The 23578-nt window shown below is 40.4% G+C and overlaps 2 protein-coding genes across 3 annotated transcripts; both read right to left on the bottom strand.

Annotated features, from left to right (window-relative positions):
* Positions 1-2391: 2391 nt before the first annotated feature.
* txn2 (thioredoxin 2) lies at positions 2392-7781 on the bottom strand. Of its 2 annotated transcripts, none has more exons than XM_043235232.1 (4): positions 7699-7781; positions 6438-6688; positions 4486-4609; positions 2392-2986 (listed from the first exon to the last, which is right to left on the bottom strand). In XM_043235232.1, the coding sequence occupies exons 2-4, from the start codon at positions 6686-6688 to the stop codon at positions 2870-2872; spliced, it is 492 nt and encodes a 163-aa protein (XP_043091167.1). In that variant the 5' UTR covers positions 7699-7781; the 3' UTR covers positions 2392-2869. The 2 variants fall into 2 exon arrangements, with proteins under 2 accessions (XP_043091167.1, XP_043091169.1); XM_043235234.1 differs by having other exon boundaries at positions 6438-6705; positions 7699-7756.
* A 3446-nt stretch (positions 7782-11227) lies between these two features.
* On the bottom strand, positions 11228-18535 carry LOC122341690 (E3 ubiquitin-protein ligase TRIM35-like). Its single transcript, XM_043235231.1, has 7 exons — positions 18416-18535; positions 13648-15488; positions 13465-13560; positions 13013-13243; positions 12904-12926; positions 12702-12823; positions 11228-11721 (listed from the first exon to the last, which is right to left on the bottom strand). The coding sequence occupies exons 2-7, from the start codon at positions 14041-14043 to the stop codon at positions 11228-11230; spliced, it is 1362 nt and encodes a 453-aa protein (XP_043091166.1). The 5' UTR covers positions 14044-15488; positions 18416-18535.
* Positions 18536-23578: the final 5043 nt, after the last annotated feature.

The raw sequence follows: 23578 nt of genomic DNA on the forward strand, positions 1-23578 counted from the left end.
GTTGCCCTGATAGCACGTGCACATCACGGAGACGTCTGCATTCAGGCTACATCTGCAAGACGTATTGTTTTTGTCCATCTGCAAGCTATAGGAAGTTTCCTAGTCTTGTTATCAGATGTCTTCAAGATGTTTAAGATTTTGAACTTATGTAAAACTGACATCTTACAGATGTCAGGTTTTCCAGGTCTTTAGCAGACAGCTTGCGCCCGAGCTATCTTCATAAACTCGTTTTCTGCAAAAAAAAAAAAAAAAACCATAATGCTAAAAAAACCTTTTTTTGCAGAGGCTACCAGGGCGACGCTAGCGACCGCGTCACCATTGCGGCGCTCTGATTGGCTCTCGCAAGCCGCCGCTTTCTTACTAGTGTGCACGCTTTGAGACGAGTCGGCCAGATGTGAGACTGCAGGTGTAGGCTACTACAAGAGCGAACACCAAAAGCGGTTAAACATCTGGGGGGGACCCTCTTCCACAGACTGTAAACACACGAAGCCTTATCGTTAGCTTCCGAGGCATGTGGGCCAGCAGCAACAAGCACTTTCTTCGCTTTAAAGTCAAAGAAAGAAGCCTTTGAACACGAGCGAGGGAAAAGTGACGGAGCGCGAGAGAAGCGCTCGCGCAGGAATTCCGCCGCGGTGCTTCATCAGCGCGCCTCGCTCGCGCTGTTTTTGCCTTATATGGTCAGAGACGAGAGCGAGGTGGAGGTGTGGTCTATTGTCTGAAAGCGGAAGAGGTGTAGAGTTTCTCTCCCGTCATTCTTTCGCCTCCTGGCCGCTTGTTTCGTCGCAGGTCTCGGGGAAGCAGCAGTGCTCCTTTCAGCGGCCCGTTCAGCGCTAACCACCGCTGGATATTTTCCCGTCATGCTTCTGGGACTCGTCCAGCGCTTTCTAGTTTCTGCGCGGCCACGAGCGTCAGGTTAACATCTTTAAAACAACAACTGTACCTTAACTTTGTTTAAACGTTTTCACAAAGAATAAAAAAAACTAATTATTTTGTAGGCATTATAAAAACAAGCTACTTCATTTTTGTACTTAGTTTCACTTCAAGTGCAAAAATACTCAAATAATATATATATTATGTGTGTGTGTGTGTGTATATATATATATATATATATATATATATATATATATATATATATATATATATATATATATATATATACACACACACACATATATATATATATACATATATATATATATATATATATATATATATATATATATATATATACATACATTATATATATATATATATTATTATAGAAAAACAGAGCCAGGGATGCTAAAACATCAGTGTCTGTTTGAGAGGAAGCTCTCGCGGCTGGTGTGAGGTGATGATGTCATTCGCGGTCAGCTGATTGGCGGCTGGAGTTCTGCTGGATGACGTCACGCGGCGGGCAAGAACCGCAGCGCCGATGACGTCACTGCAGGAGCCAAAAAAACAGCGGACAGCTCGTAAACCGTCCGCTGTGATTAGAGGCGACTCGCGCGCGTTTGAAGTCCGCGCGCTTGGTTGCTAGGAGCTCGCCTGCTGAGAGAACGCGACCTGTTTGAGACACGCAGCGTCCCCCGGCGACGGACGGCTCGGTGAGAGCGCTGTTATTTAGGTCCCTAATCCTCTAGATTAAAAAGAGCCCCGGGCTGAACTCAAACAAGATCCACCTCTCTAGAGCTTCACGAGAACCCGGGGACGGGATCGAAAACTTCCTCTACGGCTTTAATGAAACTGCATCACTAAACTAGATTTGTTTGCGCCGAATATTTATATGTATTTAATAAACGTTTAACAGCAGTACAAACAGCGTTAGTATTGCATCAAAGAGCGCCACCCGCCGCTTCCCGAGGGAACTTCATGGGAAAATCACGTTTTATGCAAATGATCCCAACTTCAAGTAATACATTTTTATTTTAATGTCGTGTTAACATGTAATTTATTCCTGTGACCTAAGCTAAATTTTCAGCATCATTATCCCAGTCTTCAGTGTTACGTGATCCTTCAAAAGTCATCCTAATACACTGATTTGCCGCTTTATTTTTGTGTCATTATTATTATTAGCTACAATAATTAGCATTATTAATTATTCAGTAATTTTGTATCAAAGCTATGGATTTTTATTAATATTTTGATTTTTTTTTTATTTACTATTATATTTTTTTTGTTTTTATCCTACGGCTTTAGTAATTTTGGTTGTGTTTATTTGACATTATTATTTAAATAATATAAGTTTGAATGAATGTTTTATGGTTTTAGTTAACGAATAGCTCTGATCTTACTACAATCAATGTTTAAGATTTGTTGCTGCTGGATATTTTGGTCTAATAAAAGTGTTTTCCACTAGTATTCAAAACAATATAACGCCGGAATATGAAACGCAGGCCAACAGCCGTGAGCTAAATACAGTACAGTTGCTTTATTCATAATTTCACCTGACTAGTTGGTTATATTACCATATATATATATATATATATATATGAGTTAAAGTCTAAACAAAGCCGTCATCGATCCCATGCATCCTGCGCAAAAAATTCACAGTCAGATCGGAAAAAAAAAGAAAAGAAAGCAAAGGGAACGGAAACAAAGGCTCGTGATCCGCACACACTTTCACATTAGCAGGCATTCAGGTGTAAAAGAGCGGCGCGTGAGGAAGCGTCCATCCTTCAGTTCTCCTCAGCAGCTACGGGACGTCCCAGAACACTTTACTACACTTTAACCGCGGTAAAACACTGCCACAGACCCTCTAAAACACACACACACACACACACAGTTAAGGAAAGCAGGAGAGATGGTGCAGTTTGTCCGAGTCTGTAATGAAACGTAATGGAGTTTCCGTGGGGAGGTGGGCGGGGCTAGGCGGGTTTGACTGACAGCTTCACTGTCCAATCAGCTTCTGCACAAAAGAATCCAGCTGGTCTTCGTCTTTGATGCCCACGAACTGGTCGATGACATCGCCGCCGCGCATGGCGATCACCGTGGGAACCGCCGACACCTGCACACATCAAAAACCATCAGCATCCCATAATAACCACAGGAATCTGCTGTTTATTATTATTTTTTTTTTAAATTTAGGCACATTCTTGTGTTTTGCCGTTTTTTTTATTATATTTGATGTCTATATATATATATATATATATATATATATATATATATATTTTTTTTTATATATTTATGTTTAATAATTTCTTACATTTTTAGTTGTAGTTATTTCAAATAATAATAATAAACAATAATAATTTAAATTGGAAACACTGCCTCAATTAAAACAAGTGTTTTATTTTACTTTAGTTACGTTTTTGAGACACTATCCTGCTTTTTACGCTTTTAGTTTTAGCTAAAGAGGAAAGATAATCAACGTCTAGAAAAACACACGTTATAGAAAAGCTGTATATATTTTAGTTGCGTTTACAACAATCAGAGATTTTTTTTCAGCATGCGAAAGTACAGCGGATCTATTTAAAATAGTATTTCTTTGGCGTCTGAGAAAAAGAGGTATATTAGGATCATTGATTCGTTTTTATTAATATAAAGTGTATTCATTTTTGTGCAATTTCCCAGGTAGAAAACAACAATGTAATTAAAGCGCACTAATATTGTACTTTATATACTAAAAATAATTATTTAGTAAAGTAAGATCATCTAAGTGTGTTATTGTGAGATACCATGAATCTGCACTAAAATGCACTTTTAACATACTTTGTTTTTAAAAGTGCATTTAGTGACCACTTGAAACCATCTTTTATACAATAGTGGAAACTAAACACACTTTTAAAGACAAAGATAGCACGTCAAAAGTGCTTTTGAGTTCATTTTCATTTTCATATAGTCTCTAAATAGCACTCAGATGATCTCAAGTCCTACTAAACAATCATTTTTAGTATATTAAGTGCAAAATTTGCACGAAAATACAAAACTTTAATTACATTCTGGAAGTGTACCTGTTTTTTTTACCCAGGTTTAGTACGTTTTTGTAGTTTTTTTTTTAAGTTTGTTTCACTTTCAGTACTTATAGTAAATCTTTTTTTCTCATTTATATTTATTATTATATTTTTTATATATTTATATATTAATAATAATATATTTATATATTAATAATAATATATTTATATATTAATAATATATGTATATATTAATAATAATATGTTAATATATTTATATAATAATAATAATATATTAATAATATATTTATATAGTAATAATAATATGTTAATAATATATTTATATATTAATAATAATGAATATATAAATATTAACATATTATAATATATTAATAATAATATATTTATGTAGTAATAATATGTTAATAATATATTTATATATTAATAATAATATATTAATAAAGTAATAATAATATGTTAATAATATATATATATTAATAACATATTTATTATATTTTCGAAACGGTTTTATCTTCACCAGACGCTCATAACGGTTCTCGTGTTCTGTGGTCTCGGCAGGCGTGTTTTCCGTGGTTCTAGCGGACAGCCGTACCCCGTACTCGATGGCGAGGTCCGTGTGTTCGTCGATGTCGACTTTGGCCATGGTCACGCGGCCCTTCTGCTTGGCGATGGCCTTCTCCAGCCGCGGGCCGAGGATCTTACACGGACCACACCACCTTCAACACAAACACGGCTCTAGAGTAAGAAACGTGCGATGATCTGGACCTTATCTTAAAAGCACCTGATGCACATCTCATCCTAGCGGCTAATAACCCGTGCATTTAAGCCATGGCTATAAATAAATGAGTGCATCTGAATGAGTCTTAAACCATGATTGAGAGATGAAGAAATAAACGCTCCTCACAAGATCCTGACCATCAGATGTGAGACTAGCCGCTGGAAATATTACTACGGTCTTCCTGACTCTCCCTTGAGAACGATCTGGGAATATTCGACGGCGAAGGCTTTGTACGGTTGAGCAACTACAGTAAAATGTGACCCTGGAGAGCGAAACCGGTCACACTATAGCCAACAAACAATGAGCGTATCTCGCTCACAATGAGCTATTTCCAGCTGAAACCTTACAGTAGAGTTACGGTAAGATATTACAGTAAAGACGTTTAGTCAGTTTTCTACCGTAAATGCATCAAAACTTCATTTTTGATTAGCGATACGCATCGATGATTGGTCATTTAGTTGTTTTGCATATTTCGGGTTACTGCATCTCTGCCAAAAACGAAAAACGTTTAATAAACCTTATTCTGCAAACGTCTTAAAAAACATCCGATGTCGTTTTTGCAAGCGGCAGAGCAGAGCATGTCTAAACGTCTTTACTGTAATATCTTACCGTAACTCTACCGTAACGTTTCAGCCTGAAATGCCTCTTAGCGAGCGAGATCAGATGCGATGCTTCATCAATCGTTTTTTTTTTTTCAGCGAGTCTCGAATCTGAATGCACTTGCGCACGTTTTTTTTTTAACGCAAGTTTGAAATCATTAGTTTCAACTGATCATAAACATGATAACCGGAAGCAAAGCGGATGTTTTTTAGCCGCTATGAGCTGCAACGACTCTCCTCTGGGGAAAAGGGGGCGTGGCCAGGCAGCTCATTTGCATTTAAAGACACGCGCTCTAATACAGCTTCCACTCAATATGATATGATCTGTGGGGTATTACGAGCTGAAACGTTACAGTACAGTTACGGTAAAATATTACAGTGACGACGTTTAGTCAATTTCCTACCGTAAATCTTTGATTAGCGATATGCACCGATCGGGACAACTTTAAAGGCGATTTATTTATTTGTTTTGCATTTTCGGGTTACTGCATCTCTGGCAAAAATGAAAAAACGTCTACTGAACCTTATTCTGCAAACGTCTTAAAAAGAACAAAACGAGCGCTTTTGATCTCACTCGCAAAGGGATCTCATTTTAATAATACCGCCCCTTAACCCGTAGTGTTCATTGAGACACAGATCTAATATAAACATGCGATTTATTTCTCAGCTGATTTTTATGTCGCGACAGTTTTTTGTAACTTGTTTTTAGCCGCTATGAGCTGCAACGACTCTCCTCTGGAAAAAAGGGGGCGGGGACAGGCAGCTCATTTGCATTTAAAGACACAGCGTCCAATCAAAATAGGCATTTTCAAAATTATATGATTTGAGAGGTATTTCGAGCTGAGACGTTATAGTAGAGTTACGGTAAGATATTACAGTAAAGTGTCTTACCGTAAATGCATCAAGCAGCAGCTCATTTGCATTTAAAGACACGGCGTCCAATCAAAATAGACATTTTCAAAATGATATGATATGATCTGCGGGGTATTTCGAGCTGAAACGTTACAGTAGAGTTACGGTAAGATATTACAGTAAAGACGTTTACCGTAAATGTTTGATTAGCGATATGCATTGATCAGGACAGCTTTAAAGGTGATTTTTTTTACTGCATCTCCGCCAAATATCTCAAGTCTAAACCCTCGGTGAGTCGTGATCAGAAGCACGTACTGCGCGTGGAAGTCGACGAGGACGGGCAGCTGGCTGTTGATGACTCGGTCGGTGAAGTCGTCGTGGTCCTGCACGTTGAAGGACACGCTCCTGCGGGAGGACAGCGGGAGGAGGCGCGGGAGCGGGAGCAGCGCCGGAGACGGGCTCAGAGCCGAGGAGAAGGACGAGGAGCACCAGACGGCGGCCGGCGGACGCCTCGCATCCCTGACGGAAAGCCCACAAACCCTCCGAGCCAGCAGCCTGAACGCCATCTACACCACAGACAGACCTTCATCATCACGTGAAAAACACATCAGATACACGCTCGACAAACATCACACAGTTATACTCCATCAATAATAGCATATAATATTAAAGGAGCACTCCAGACAAAAAAACACATCTAAATGTAGACAGCGGTCCAGTGCTGTGACAAATGTATCTGTAAAAAATACAAATAATAATAATAAATTAAAATAGATAAAAGTTTTTAAATCACGTTTAAGTTGTTGTTATACACCTATAAATTTTAAATGATTTATTTTAATCTATTTAAACAATTGTATGCTGTCAGAAATATTTATATAATTATATGATATACATACACATGCCATTTTATAATTATATTACTTCCTGAGTATATAAAATATATAATACTATTTTCAAAATAAGACTATAAAAATAATTTATAATTATCCATTGTTATATATATATATATATATATATATATATATATATATATATATATATATATATATATAGTATAATTAATATATATTTTTTTACTATATATAAATTATTTTGCAATTATCATACATGCAGATATATTATTATTAGGCTTAGTTTTGCACTTTTTTTCTGTTGTAGTTTTTAACACATGTTAGAGACACCGCACACGTTCAGTATGACACTTCATACATCATCACAGCTCAGAGTAAAAAAACACATGCGTTTTATGCTGGAAGTGTTATTAATTTCACCCTAAAAGCACGCTACGGTCGTTTATAGTTTCAGAAAGGCTTCCGCCAGACGCACAGTCTCTGTGAAATCCCGTGCGTTTATGCTCGCCTTTGCTTTCTCGTCTTTTATTCGGGGTTGTGCGTAAAAACGGCGTGGTTTTTCACCTCCGCGTGACTTTGAGCTTTGACGCTCCGCGCGCGCGTTAACGACAGACCCGGCGCCTTCGGGAACGCGGGCTGTGCGCGTCGCGCCGGATCGCCTCGGCTTCGGCGATGTTTTTTGCGTGTTCGTGAGAGTTGTGAGACGTGAAATAAACTCTTACCGTGAGCTCCGGAGACCTCTGGTCACAAGGACCCCTGACGTACTTCCGCTCGCGCGCAGCTGCTGCGTCACAGCGGCGCGCGCGGCGCGGAGACGAACTAAAAAGCGTACAAAAAAATTAAATAAAATAAATAAACATATTAAAACTAGTATAATAGTATGTTTCTTAACTGAGTTAAATAATAATACAATTTAATAATAAAATAAAAAAGTTAAACAAATATAATAAGATACGGACAAATAAAAAATAAAATAAAATTAAATTTAAATAAAATTAAAGTCAATCATAATAAACGTGTTAAATTGTCTTTTCTCTACTCCATTCACTAGTAAAACGAAATGAAAGTAGAAAGTAAAATGAGAAATTATAACCATTGGAAAAATAATGCTATTCAAATGAAGTAAGAATATAATATAATTAAAAAAGGATTTTAATGAAAAAAAAATTTAATAAAAAATGCAGTGATGAATCCAGTGCCACTGCTCTCTATATGCATGAAAAAAGTGTTTGCTCAAAAAAAAAAAAAGAAGTTATATATTAATGTATATTTATTTAATATGTATTTATTTGTACAGAAAAGACATGAGTGCAGCGCAGGGAAAGAGGAGATGAAGCCAAACTTTTTTGACTGTTGACATTAATAACACGTTTTAATGTCACTAATAATGTCACCACAAACAACAAGGCATCAGACTTAATATTCTAATGTATATATATATATATATATATATATATATATATATATATATATATATATATATATATATATATATATATATTAGCTTTAATCAGTCAGAGCTTCTGTCCTGCTGTTTGTTTCATAACCGATGCCACTGAGGAGCACAGGCACTTACACAGAAACCTGCCAAATGTAAAGTCAGACGTACTTTATATATGAACTATATATATATATAGAGAGAGAGAGAGAGAGAGAGAGAGAGAGAGAGAGAGAGAGACTGTCCACTCATGATTGTGAAGGGCACGACATGAAAGAGCGAGCGAGAGAAGCTGATTGGCCGTCAGGTCTCCATGGCAACAGATGCTGAGTGTCTGCTGAGAGATGAAGCTGTGAGACTCTTCAGGATGATCTGTGTGTACATCTGACCTCTTCATCAGGTACACGCTCAAACATCTCTCTTTCTCTCTTTCTCTCTTTAGCGTGTCATCAGAATAATATAAGTTAAGTTCACTTTAACATAAACTATATAGCACTGCAGGATTATTCACGAGGCACTGTTTTTATATAATACTCTTTAAAGGATTTCCCTTATGGTACCGGCAAAAACACAAAACAAAAAAATGAACTCTATCTGTATATCTATTTGCTTTAACGCGATCTTTTTTTGGTTTTAATCTCTTTATTATTTCATCAGTTATTTATTAATTTACAACAATCTTAGATTTTATTATTTATGTCATTCATTAGTTATTTATTTTCTTTTTGGAATTTATTTTAATCTAAATGTTGTTTGTTTTAATGGGTTTTTTTTAGTCAAAGCTATCTAATTTCTATTCATTTATATTAGTCCTATTGTTTATTTCCGCAGAGTTACACATCTACCTTTTCATGCATTTATTTATTACTATTATCAGATGGATATTTATTCAATCCCATCTATTTGTATTTTTTTTTTATCTTGTTATTTAGATTTGATCATACACTTTTTCCATAAGCGCCATTTGGATTTTAAGTAAAAAGATAAATAACTGATTAAACAGGAGTGAAATCTGTATTAAAGGGTTACTCCACTCAAAATAAAAAATGTAGTAATATGTCACCCTATTTTAATCCGTAAGACCGGAAGTGCTTCATTTGAGACCATTTAACCCACATACACCGTTTAAAGTTTTTATTGTTGTTTTATTCCCATGCAAAAAGTATTTTCGTCCCTTCGTAACATTACCGGAACCACTGATCAACGCCAGTCACAAGCCTCACGTTTTTTATGCATGTGTTCAGAAGAAGAACAAAGCTTTTAAGGCTTTTTAAGCGATCGATGGCAAAACGTAATCTGTAGTGTGAAAGTGGCTGATCTCTTCCGTTCCTCTTTCAGCCTCTAACATGGACAAAACTCCCGAGGGTTCTGGCATATTCGGGGTCACCCCTGAGGACGGTGGCGCGGGGGTCCTCCGTCCCGCTCCGCTCTTCCGGACTGTGGGTCTGACGGCCGGTTTACCGCCGCACCGCCGCCTGCGTTCGGTCTTAAACCCCCGGCTGCGCCGAAGTTCAACCTTCTCCGGACCCGGCACCAAACAAGACGAACCGCTGCCCGAGATCTTACGCGCAGACCCTCAAAAAGACGAGCCGCAGACGGGCGGCGTTCAGCGCCGGCATCGCGGCGGACGGCTAAACCTCGCAGCCAGGACCCGCGGCACGGCGATAAAGACCGAAGAGTATTTGTTCGAAGAGGTTTGGCGGGATCGGGAGGCTAAGCTCACGAGAATGAGGCGATACGAGGCGTCGGACCTCAGCCGGTGGATACGGAGTTTAGAAATAACGGACAGCGAGACGAAACAAAACACGAATCCGCGATCGAGTGGGCGTGGCGACCGGGCGGGGTCCTCGTGTAAAGGGGCGGGGCCGGCGCAGAGAGACCGACGCCCACATTTCCTGCCGCCCATCACTCAAAGCGACCGCTTGCTTAAAGTCCCTCAGCTGCTTCCAGATAACTCCCCTCCTCCTTCACCCTGCTGTCCACCAGACATCCTGTTCTTCCCTCTCTCTGTTCCTCACATCAGACAGACGAGAGCACTTCAACCCCACTGACTTATATTCAAGTTTCTGCTTTGTCTGTCGAACTTAGTCTGTGATTCGTTCGGAAGCAGCATAAACGTTGCGCAAATATTTAAAGGGACAGTTCGCACCAAAACGAGTGCGTGACTTTTATCTCCTGTTAAACATTAAAGAAGATATTCTGAAGAGTCTGCGATTAAAAAAAGATAAGGCAATGAAAGCCAGATCATAAACACGCGTCCTTTAATCCTGAAAAGACTGAAATCGTACGTTTCTTAAAACGACAACAAAGAAAAACAGCTAAAGAGGTCAGTGTTTTGTGATAGGCGTTAAATACTGAAACGTGATCAAAGCAGGAAGATCCAGACCTAAAGCGGTAACGATTATTGACTATTAGAGTTTTAATCACGTGATATAAAATGCGCGCCCGTCCGGTCTTAAAGTGACAGAGGCATAAATAAACCTGCTGCCACCATCTGTAGAAAATGTTAATAACAAAAGAAAACGAGAAAAATCGCTCACTGCTCTCGACCGAATCACTTTTCTAACAATAATAAAAACCATTTAATGCATGCCGTGTGCAATGTTTTTGTTTTTGCTTTTATTACTTAATTAAATGCAGTACGCCATTCCCGTAGTAAACTTTACTAGGCCTATCTAAAATCAAATATTTTGCTCGTAATTGCTGATAACACGGTTTACGCCTTCGGTACATTTGGGAACGCTTTACTGGGGAAAAAACATCTTTGCGGTAATATTTTTAATGGGCCCGAGACGTGAGTCTTGCCTGACTGGTTAAAGACTCAGCGGTAGGATTCTGACCGAGTTAGACCAACACAAGAAGTACGGAAAGACGGTGTCGGTGAAGGTGGTTGTGAATGTGTGTAGATGTGTGTTAGTTACAGGATCAGAGAACGACAGTGTTCCTCCGTCGTAGTCCAGACACACTCTCACACGATCTAGCTCCTGTTTAACAGGAAAGCAAGTGGAGATGCTCGAGAGTACTGGGACATATGGAGCCTCACAATACTGCACACTCCAGATATCAGTGTCATAGAGGTTTGATGCTCTGGTTACTCCTACACTCCAGTACTGACTGCCTTTAACCTCCACGTCCCAGCTGTGTGTCCCGGAGTTAAAACCCTCTGAGCCCAGGACACACGGATACTCGTCGAATCTCTCTGGATTATCAGGAAGAGGTTCTCTGAATCCCCTCCTTTTCACGCTGGTCAGATCTTCAGACAGGACGAGACGAGGATGAGCCGTGTTTGGATCCAGAGTCACAGGAGCTGAGGAGACACAATCAGCAGATGCTTTCACACGATGATCAAAAGCGATGAACCCAACACAGACTATCTCTCAAATTTTCCTCTGCGTTATTAAAATGGTTACTGTCTGTTGTGTTTGACTTAATTCACAGTGATCCATCATCGTGACGTGTTAAAACATATAAACATTAAGCATTTAATGTTGACACCTTTGCAAAATGGCAGGATTCATAAAAATCTAAGACATTTTCGAAAATCCTAAAGGAATAGTTGACCCAAAAATTTCCTCCAGTAATCTAACTTTCTTCTTTGAGACGAACACAAACATTTTTAATCTTTTCCAAGCTGGCCATTATTTTGAAGCTCCAGATATTGCATATTATATCCATCGAATATATCCTTCTGAAGCAGATCCTCAAATCACTGACTTCCAACAAGAGCTAAAAGTTCTTCCCTGTCTAGCAACTTACAATGAAAGACGTCTTGAAGATGAAATGCTCTCCTGCTGTGCTGATGGTCATGATTAAATAAGCAGTGTCCCTGTTGTAAAAACCAGCATATGCTGGGTTACGTATGTTTTGAAGCTTGGGTGCTGGTTTAAACCGGTCCTTTGCTGGTCTTAAACTGGTCCAGTTTAGGACCAGCTAAAGAGAAGAGAAGAGAAGATAAGATTGATCCCGAAGGAAATTCTTTTAGCAGAGACTGCTTACAGTTATAAAAATGAGTGACATATAAAGAAAAACTATAAACTATATATTAAAGAGACCATCTTAAACCAGCATCCCAGCCTTAAAACATGTATAATCTACTAGGCTTTCTTGTAAGCATTATATATAGTTATCTGGTATAGACCGAAATAACACATCTTAGGAAAATGCATTGTAGGTTGGTGTCTCCTAGTGTGCAGGAGGGAAACGTTCCTCACTCTGACAAATCTGTTTTGGACTCAAGCAGGTGAATAAAAATTATTTCTGTGTGTGTAAGATCTTCTCTAGACTCACTGTTCTGGATGATGTCCTGCATCTTCTTCCAGACTCTGAAGGACAGGTTGCCCAAGTATCGTGGCACATGAATCAAAGCTCCAGAAGGTATCTGTGGATCCAGCTGTGATGAGATCTGGACTCTGGAAGAAGATTCAGGATCAGGACTGAAGTGGATTTGATTCAGAAGCAGAGAGACCAGAAACACCAGCAGATCACTCACCTTTCCATCGAGACCGGAAACTTCTGCAGAACAAACACACCATTTATCATCAACAACTCAATCAATCAATCAATCAATCAATGATCTGAAATCATACAGCAGCAGCAACCTTCAGAAAGCAGACGTCATTGTCTTTCATCATCTCCTCTGTGTCTTTGATTGTGTCTGAAAGAGTTGAGATGTGTCTGTCGATCTCCTCCAGCTTCTCCTTCATCATCTTCTTCTTCTGCTCCTCTTCCTCCCTCAGTGCAGTGATCGTAGCTTCTTCTTCATCTCTGAGAAACTGATGAAGCTTCTCAAACTGCTGTTTAATCTGACTCTCTGTGTGATCAGCTTGAGACTGAAATCAAACCACATTCACTTCAGTCGTCTCAAAGATGCAACTTATTCTAGAGCAGCATAAATGGCTCCTAAATCCTAATAAGCAGAATTTATCACTTTACATCATGCGTGTGATGTCATTAACAATGGCTAACAATGTTTTGTTGAACCAACGTTGTTCCAAATGAATTCATTTTCTCTATCTCACTTGGAAAAAGTGGAAAAAGAATCAAGCCTGACCTTGATGTGTTTAACTGTTTTCTCAAATTCTTCCTTCATTTTTTTATTTTGTTTACGTTTCACTTCTAAGGACTTCAGCGCTGCGTTGAGCTCCTCCTAGAATTTAACGTGAAAAGTCACCTGGCATTTCTGCAGGATATTCATGTATGTAATCGTATGAGAGAGATAGTTGAACACACTCACCTTGTATGATTGAACAACTTCATTAATGGGTCTGAAAGTGTGATTGACGTGTTTCTGTGAGTTAATACACACAACACACACCGGCTGTTTGTCCTCCAGACAGAAGAGCTTGAGTTTCTCACCGTGTAAACTACAGATCTCCTCAGACCCTAAGGAACGCCTCTCATTTTTATCCTTCAGGAACAACTCACACAAGTTTTTTAACGCAAGATTAAGAGGAGGGTGTTGATTTGAGGATCTTCTCCTGCAGACGGGACACTCCGGAGTCTCCTTAGTCCTCCAGAACCGTTGAAGACACTCTTTACACACGCTGTGACTACATGATAAAATGACTGGATCTTGGTAGACTTCATGACACACCGGACAAGAAAAATCATCTTCGGATAGTGAAGCCATTTTCACTCTTTAAGCTTCAGCAGTCTAAACTTTACATTCACTTTCAGAACTATGGTTTCAAAAAACGAAGAGCCCCAAGAATTGCAAAGAACTCCTCAAAGATTCTCTTCAAAAAAAGATTTTTCTTCCTTTTTCATTGATTCTTATTTGCTTTTGTCGATATAGAAGTGAAACAGTAAGTCAGTCTCTTCCTGGTAAGTGTTGTAAGAGGGTGGAGTTTATGATCACCTTTGGGTGTTAAAACAGGTCAAACAACAACATTTCTTCAGGTGCATTCAAATATTCTAGACACGCCCACACACAATTTTGATCAGCAAAGACACTTTATTTGCGGTATGTTTCTGTATTTGGTTGAACTGTGAGTATTTGCAACATGTTTTGTCAAAGTGAACAGAGTTTTACATACTCTCTGTGGCTGAACAGCAACTGCCACATTTTAATTGAAAAAGCAAAGTCCGTTTGTAACTGCATTTTCCATGTTTTATGAGTTGTAATAGCGATAATAATTACCACATTTGCTGTTGCACGCTCTCTGCAATTCTTTTGCATTTAAAGATCCAAAATAATAATACTTCAAGTCTTTACTACATGGAGATTGCTGATCCTTCACTGTTGTAACAATCACAATAGGGCTTCAGTGTCACATGCTTGAGAAAAAAGAAGCACCACCAAATGCTAAATCTTAGCCAATCTGGTCGCTGGGGTTCCTGGGGAGCACACCAAATCCTATCCTTCATCTGTTGCATCTGGCCACACTTTTGTTCCCTGCATTGTTTCGTGTATCCATCTAAATACCATCCTTCCCCACATGGTATGACCAGAGCAGCCGTACCCAGTCTTAAATCCGATTGATCAAACGTCTAACACAGCTTATTATTAGTCTACAGATTGACCCAAAAAAATATTATGCAAAAGGCAATTATTCTTTAGCTCTGCTGGAAATTATTGCATAGAATTTGTCATATAAACACAACTCACAAGTAAAACTAACTGAAAATCGTTGATTATTTTCATCATGAGCAAAATGGATTTCGGCTTTGTCCATTATTTGCATGCCATAAGAAGACTAAACTGTCATAAGGGAAAAGACCTAATCTGCGCTATGATTTGTTGACTCAGTAAAGTTGATCAGAAGGTATTTTTATTATATAATATCTGTAATAATTTAATAATATCTTCATGTCTACTAAGATATCAGATCCTAAGAACCCCCCCTTGCTGTGGTTTGATGCCGTAGTTACTCCAAGATGGACACTCTTTAACCTCCACGTCCCAGCTGTGTGTCCCTGAGTTAAAACCCTCTGAATCCAGAACACAGTGATAGCCACAAACTCTCTCTGGATTATCAGGAACCCGTTGAGACTTCTTACAGCATCTCACGCTGGTCAGATCATCAGACACGAGGAGAAATATATTCGCAGTGTTTGGATCCAGTATCACAGGAGCTGATGAGACACAATCAACAGCTGCTTTTATTCTGATGCTCATATAATGATTGAGTGAAAAGACACAGATTATCCTGAATTATGATTACATTGATCACACATCAGACCTTTTCCTCACTGTGTATAATTATTTACAAGGTAGGAATAAACAATGCTGCAGCAGCAAACGATTGAGAAAGCAGCAGAAAAGGAAAACTTACAAACCCTAAAATGTCAAACTCAAAGAGATATTCTTCATAAAAGTCAAGTCTCATCTATGCCCCCCTGAAATGGCTTGTTTAAAACACATCAAGATGTGGTAATATCTGCATAATGCAGCCCAAATGGTCACGCAGAGAAAGAAGGTGGTTTAGTAACTGCAGCAGAGTTATTGCAGCCATGTCAGGAGTGATAGGTCTTTTAACTTGCGCTCCTGAATTTATCAGGATTTGATTGAAATTTTAGTCCAGCTCCATGTTCAAATGATTGTTAAAGTTGAACAATATTATCAATTAAAAACTGATCACAGATGTTGATTGTATATTAATTCAGATATCTGATTATTCTGAAAATCTCTCAGGCCAAATCACTCGACCAACTGTAAATACACAGCACAAACCTGTCAGTTATGGATAATGCTGGCTACACAGGATGATTAGAAACATTAAAAGGCAGTACCATGTATTATTGAGCGTTCTTATCTGTCCTTCAACATAACTGGTAAAGCAAAGTTTGCCGAGTTTTGATATGTCTAGAGAAGGGGACCATGGTTTTAAATCTCTACAGACCGCTTCTATCTTCTTTTCCTGGGGCCAGATAAGGCCCCTCCTGACCTGGTAACCCAGGTACTTCGCTTCTGACAGCGCTAGGCGGCATTTGCGGTGGTTGGCGGTAAGCCCAGCCCTCCGGAGCTCTGACAGCACTCTCTGCAGGCGGTCCTCCCATGCCTCGTAGTGGACAACCACTTTGTTGAGGTAAGCAGCTGCGTAGGCTTGATGAGGCTGCAGGACGATGTCCATCATGTGCTGAGACATAGCGGGAGCCATGTGGAGGCTGAAGGGAAGGGTCCGGTATTGCAGTGTGGCCACTGGGGGTAGAGATAGCAGTTTTTGGGTTAGCAGAATCAGACAGATGTACCTGCCAATATCCCTTGGTGAGGTCCAGTGTGGAGATATACCTGGCCCTTCCCAGTCGTTCCAAGAGTTTGTCCACTTGAGGCATGGGGTATCCGTCAAAGTTGGAGGCCTCATTTAGCCGACGAAGGTCATTGCAGAGTAAACAGAGTGGGTGAGTCCAAATGGTGCTCCCGATCGGTCACACACTGCTGTCTGAGGGCCAAGATAAAAGCCGTTAATGTCAAGTCTCATGGAGTCGATGCTCGTCTCCTGGCGTGCCTTGTGTGGCTGATATAGCCAGCTCTTGAGGAGTTGCAGGTGTCACCGATCAGCCTGTAGTAGGTGTGGCCAGGTGCTCCTCGTCAGTAACCAGGGCGACGCTGATGGTCCTTTGTCTCACTATCAAGAGACCTTCCCACACCTTCCCACACCTTTCTATCACCACAGATAATCCATAGCCAGCTCTTGAGGAGTTGCAGGTGTCACCGATCAGCCTGTAATAGGTGTGGCCAGGTGCTCCTCGTCAGTAACCAGGGCGACGCTGATGGTCCTTTGTCACACTATCAAGAGACCTTCCCACACCTTTCTATCACCACAGATCATCCATGCCCTGGATTAACTATTCTAAAGAGTCAGGCGTCCATGTAAACAACTTTATGCCATGGCTGATGGGGCAGCTGAACAAGAAGTTGGACATCACTGTCATCTGAATATCTCCCTACCACCCATGGTCTGGTGGAGAGATTCAAGCAAACTGTCAAGAACATGCAGCAGAAGTTCACTGCAGACACAGGACGAGACTGGGACATATGGCTACTCTTTGTTCTCTTCCCTTAAAAAGAGGTAGCCTAATTATCAACTGGATTCTCACCATTCAAGTTCTTCTACAGATGGCAGGTACAAGGACCTGCTGAAGAAAGGCTGTGAACATGAACCTGCATCCAAGACAGAGAAGAAAGGCTGTGAACATGAACCTGCATCCAAGACAGAGAAGAAAGGCATCGTAAAGTATGTGCTAGAGATGCAAGACTGTAAGGCCCGGATACATCATGGTGAGGAAGGTGAAGGTGGAAGAGAAAGAGGATTCAGAGGATGCAAAGTGACAGCCATCTGTGGTGAGTCTATGTCACTTAGAAGTCTCTTAAGAGGAAAGAGTTGCAGCACCATCTGAACTAGTGTTCTGCTTTGCTCTGTCAGAAGTCTGGACGGACTGAGCTGACCCAACAAACAATCCTCATCACCCCAATGTCCTGAACTGGTGCTTGAGAGGCTGGTGGAACCCTAAAAGAGGAGATGGAGAAGCTAGGAGTGATCAGGCCTTCAACAAGCAACTGGAGCAGCCCAATGGTGATGATCCCCAAGAAAGACGAATCCCTGCGTCCAGGCCCTATACCTCATTTCAAACACTGCTAAGACTATTTCACTTCACAGTCATTTTTTTTGGCCTTCACGGTGCATTGGCTACACTGCAGAGACTGATGGACAAATCCACCAAGGCTGTGAAGACTGGTCATGATGTGGAGTGGCTGATTATGACATCAAGGGTTGGTCGCACCAAAGACTCTTATACTGTGCACATCCACATTTGCGCATACAATTAAAGAATAGTCTGATAGTGAGAGTCAGAACAATCTGTTTTTCTCAGGTACTTATTTTACTTAAAAGAGTTAGTACTACCCAATGTGCTTTTAATAATATATATGGCTCTGTGATTGTTTGTTATCTTTTCTTAATCATCTGTGATATCTAGTAATATAATCTGTGTCATGTAAAACCTACCTGTCCACCTATGTGTGATTTCCAGTGTATGTGTAAGATCTTCTCCAGACTCACTGTATTGGACGATGTCCTGCATCTTCTTCCAGACTCTGAAGGACAGGTTGCCCAAGTATCGTGGCACATAAATCGTCTTCTATTGGCTTCTCTGCTTCATCGATTGTGAGTGAAAGAGCTGAGATGTGTCAGCTTTTCCTTCATCATCTTCATCTTCTTCTTCTGCTCCTCTTCCTCCCTCAGTGCAGTGATTGTAACTTCTTCTTCATCTCTGAGAAACTGATGAAGCTTCTCAAACTACTGTTTGATCTGACACTCTGTGTGTTCAGCTTGAAAATAAAATCAAACCACATTCACTTCAGTCATTAATACCTGAGATAAGCTCGGAAGTAAAAGCAAATCGGAGTATTCCCGGAGCATAGCTGCTTTTGGCCAACAAGTAATCTATTTTCTGATATTTTTCAAATGTATATTTTTGTAGCTTGAAAAAAAATCTTATTTAAAACTTTGTATGTCTGTGAAATAAAAAGGAAAGGAAAAGAAAAAATGTCCAGTGCTTGAAAGTACTACTTGGATGCGTAATTTAAAATGTCTTTCAAGGTGAAAATAAACCAACTTGCTAATAAACTTCTAAATACCTTACCTCAATGTGTTTTCTCAAAGTCTTTTTTGATGCCTTCATTTTCTTGTAGATTCATAGCTGCATAATACAAGTCTTCTTCAAGTTTATCCTGGAATTATAGAAAATAAAAACACATGAAAACAGCTCTTACTGATATGATGTTGCGGTGAAATGTGTTTATCTAATTATTTATTTGCCGCATTCAAATTTTAAACTGATTTGAAATTAAAACCAAACACATAATGTTTAAAATGACTGGAACCAATTGGGCATGCTTTGTGAAAACATACTTGTCTCCATAATTGATTCCCCAAATCTGTTGAAACGTTAAAGAAATAGATTCTACTAATCCTGATTATTGCATTTTATTGCCAGATCTACTAAAAAGGGCAAATTAGCGCGAGATTGGCCTACTACAAACCTAAATCCACTGATGGCAGTGGAAAGGGCTGCGGTTGATTTTCTGAAAATTTCATAGTCATTTCCATAAAACCAATGCATTCTACCAAGAGCAGTGCAACCTAACATAGACCACGCCTTTTTTCCAGACGTTAAAAATCGCACAAAACGACTAGCGCAAACCTTAGTAGGTTTCTCAATTGGTTTAACTCTCTGCCCATTCATGTTGTGTCTGGAAAGATCACCGTTTCATTGCTATTTTTTCACTTACCACTAAAAGCGGGTTGCTGCACGGCATGCTTACAGTAAACCTGTTTTGCCTTACCTTATATAACGAAGCCACTTCACTGATGGGTCTGAATGTGCGATCGAGTTCCTGTGAATCTCTGCACACTGAACACACCGGCTGTTTGTCCACCAGACAGATGAGCTCAAATGCCTCGCCGTGTAAACTGCAGACCTCCTCAGACAATACAGAAGCAAGTTCTTCAGCGAATACTAGATTTGGTGAATCCATTTTCACAGTTTACTTGCTGAAGGGCGGTTTCGAGAATGAGCTGCTGCCTGTTCAGAAACAAACTTCTCAACAACTCTTCATGAAAGCTTGTCACGTTTGGAGTGACAGAAATAAGCCCCTCTCCTCCTGGTCATTGTTGTAAGAAGGTGGAGCTGCTGTTTACCTTTGGGCGTGTTAAACAGGTCAGAGAGGAGCATCGGGATTTCTTCACGTGAAAGCTTAACGCATTCATAATCAAAATGATCGGGTCACTTCATTTGGGTCTGAAGAAACCATTTTGTGAAAGATCAGATCTTTCACAAAATGATTTCTTCAGACCCAAATGAAGACCTCACACGTAAGAGTGGGATTTGGAGATGAGAAAAAAACTACTGAAGTAATACCAGAACTTCATGAGGAGAAATTAGTAATGTCAATAACTAGTCTACTTGTAAGAGTAAAAAAATATTCAATGAAAATAGCAGCAGAGCAAACAGGATAATGATGACGGTTTGTTGTCAGCCAAAGAAAGGTGGGTTAGGCACTAGTAGAATACACAGGGTATGTGAAAAAAGGCCATACGGACAAGAAATGTTGTGTAATGTTTGGAGATAAGAGCCTCACACCAACAGAGAAGCAGCATAAATAAATGGATTTGATGGACAGTGAATGAAGTCAGTGAGAAGGACTGAAATCCCCAAGAGGCTGATTTTAAGAAACAGGAGAAACGTAAAAAATGCTGATTTTAATGTTAGAGCTTGAGGCTTTGCTCTACTGAACAGACATGAAAAATCAAGATTCAGGCCACAAGATGTCACCATTTGGTCAGCAATGCGTCGACCGCCAACGCATGAGCCTCACTTTGGATTAAATAATTTAAAAAAGAATTACGTGTAATAAAATAGAACGACAGAGGAGCCGTTCAGATTGAATTTGGACAACAACTCCATTCACTTTTCTATGTGTCATGCAAAAGAGCGCAAAGGGCAGAACGCAACGTAAACGAGGTGGAACGGAAAAACGAGTTCAGTACGAACGGATGTCAGCACGACGACAACAGCGACGACCACCTTGAGCAAGAAAGCAACAGCACGCCCGACGTTCTAAGCGGTTGACCAATCACAACACCGCAACTCGTCAAGCCGACCAATCAGAGCGCATTGCGCTTTTCGGGAGACGACGCCTCATAGAAACGGGAGCCGAACGGAGCTGCAAGCCAATCAAAGATCATCTCGTTATTATCGACAGATGCGAGGTTCTGTAGTTGCCATAGAAATACTAGGCATCTCAGCATTATCCCAGATATAGGTGGTACACCTGGGCTAGGTCTACAAAATGTCTGTAATACACCAGATCGATTAAAGACGTCTAATAGCTTGTACTGTAGGCGTATTCAAGATGAGCAAACACCCTCAAAACACGTCTTGCCGACATCAAACACGTTCACAGTTCACAATGCCAAATTAGTGCCGCTCGAGAAAGCTATAAAAACATGTTTAATATTTCTCTTTGCATTTATTTATTTGCGTGTTTATTTTTTCGCACGTTTCTTAATTGTTATTATTGTGTAATTAACAAAATATATTTATTTAAAAAGTTTGTTGTGACTGTTCGTTCTGCAGGTGGCGCTGTGGCGCGGCGGGCGCGCGGGAACACACGCCTTCAGTTCTGAGGTCTGTTTACGCCTGCCAAACAAACACAGGTGCGGAAATAACAGGGATTTCTGGGATTTTTGCGGGCTACCGGTGGAAAGACGGGAAGGAGGCAGAACAAGGCGGCTCTCTGTGACACAATCAGCTGTAGTGTGTGTGTGTGTGTGTGTGTGTGTGTGTGTGTGTGTGTGTGAGGGAGTGAGTGATCGGTCACTACCGAGGGTGTGGCGGATCAAAACATAAATAAATAATTAAAATGAGTGGTGATTCTGGTCACCATGACTTAACTAATAGCGATATTTCATTGCAATGTTAGTTTTTTGATATGGTGCCTAATGCACGCACGAGTAGGCCTGCTTTTGTGTGCGTTATTTACGCTTCGAGTAGAATTAAAAAAGTGTGAAATGCGCTATTAGAAGAGCGTATAAAGAGCTGGGAAAGCATAATGAACACGCAGGTTAAATCTAGAATAACACGGCGGATGTGTTTTTACAAAAACAGCGTTTTGCTCTCCTCCATCGAGGTCGCAAAACACCTCAAAACACTGCTTTTAATGGTTGAAAACGTTTCCCGTCGCATCCTCTAACAGCATGGCAGGCATTCAGACCTTCTCGCGGGTCACGTGACCGCCTCTGTTTCCGGCGGTGTCAGGTGTGTGTTTGGGGAGTCAACACAGCGGTTCCTGTTCTGGGTTAAAAATAACCCAGAGACTAAAATTCCTCTCTCTCTCTCTCTCTCTTTATCTCGGTTGGTCTCGGGCCGGAGTGGAGCGTGTTACACAACCTCCAAAAGAAAGGCTCCTCAGTGGCCCTCTGCGGTCAGGAGAAGCCCTCTTCGCATTAACCAAAATATTTGGCTTGGTAGGAATCTGGAGATGTGATTTCAGACGTGTGATAAACCTCTGAGGTATTTCACCTGGGACTCTCAGACGGTCAGTGTCTTGGCTCTTTAAAGCTCCGGCGCGCAGATGTTTTCGTGAGCAATAAACGTCTCTGAAAATGAAACGAGAAGAACAAAAACAAGCTGTTTCTACTGCTTTTCCAGAGAGAAGAGTTGCATTAAGAAAATACACTTATATGACTCTGAAATGAAGTATTTGTGAGTTGTAATCGCTGGGTGTGTTTGGTGTGCTTCATCTCCTCAGGAGCCTGAATGTGTTCGCTTCTGTCTCTCTGTGTCTGTAAAGCTCTGCTCAGTCTTTCCTTAGACCTCCGGCCTCCATCTCTCACTGTTTTTTCCACAGACGTGTTTTTTGACGCTAGGCCGTTTGATCTGGTCCTCACACTCCTCCACCCACACCTTTTTTCTTTCCACATCCCTCCATCCGTCCTCCATGTGCAGCGTGCCGAGCTTTTCCACTCCCGAGGAAACAACTGAAAAAGTACATCAGAGTTTTACTTTTGTCGTGATATGTGTATATGTGTGTGTGTGTGTGTGTGTGTGTGTGCATGACGTTTATTTGCACGACATTTTCAAAAATCATGTTTTTGTTGTGCCGGTTAGCTGTCAAAAACATTGCATTTTCAACCTAATCAACATAACCCAACTGCAATTTGAGATTAATTGGAAAGCACAATGATTTTCGACTTCTCTGTTTGTGTGTGTGTGTGTGTGTGTGTGAGAGAGAGACCGTTGAATTCATATGATCTATCTCTCCATCAGTCTTTTCATGCAGGAAATCTCTTGCTTGTTTTTTGTGGCTGCGGCTCTATTAATGCTGCAAACATCACACAGCTGAGTGTATTTATCTAGCCTCGCACAAAGCACACAGCGGACAGAGCCATGCGTGTGAAAGAGACTTTAAAGCATCCGTAATATTTTTATTAAAACACGAGTCAATAAACAGCAGACAGCGGCTCCTCTCTGGAATGAAGCCGTTTTTATGAATGACTGCATTCATCGCCGGCCACGCCCCCGAGCGTTCAGAACCCCGCCTCGCCCGACAGGCCACGCCCTCTTTGGAATCCTAGGCGCGCGGCGGTGCTCTGATTGGCCGAGGGGGCGGGGCTTCGGACAAAATCACGGTCCCCCCGTATAAAGACTCACAGCGGCAT

Source organism: Puntigrus tetrazona, chromosome 3 (assembly GCF_018831695.1).
Source record: "Puntigrus tetrazona isolate hp1 chromosome 3, ASM1883169v1, whole genome shotgun sequence".
NCBI lineage: Eukaryota > Metazoa > Chordata > Actinopteri > Cypriniformes > Cyprinidae > Puntigrus > Puntigrus tetrazona.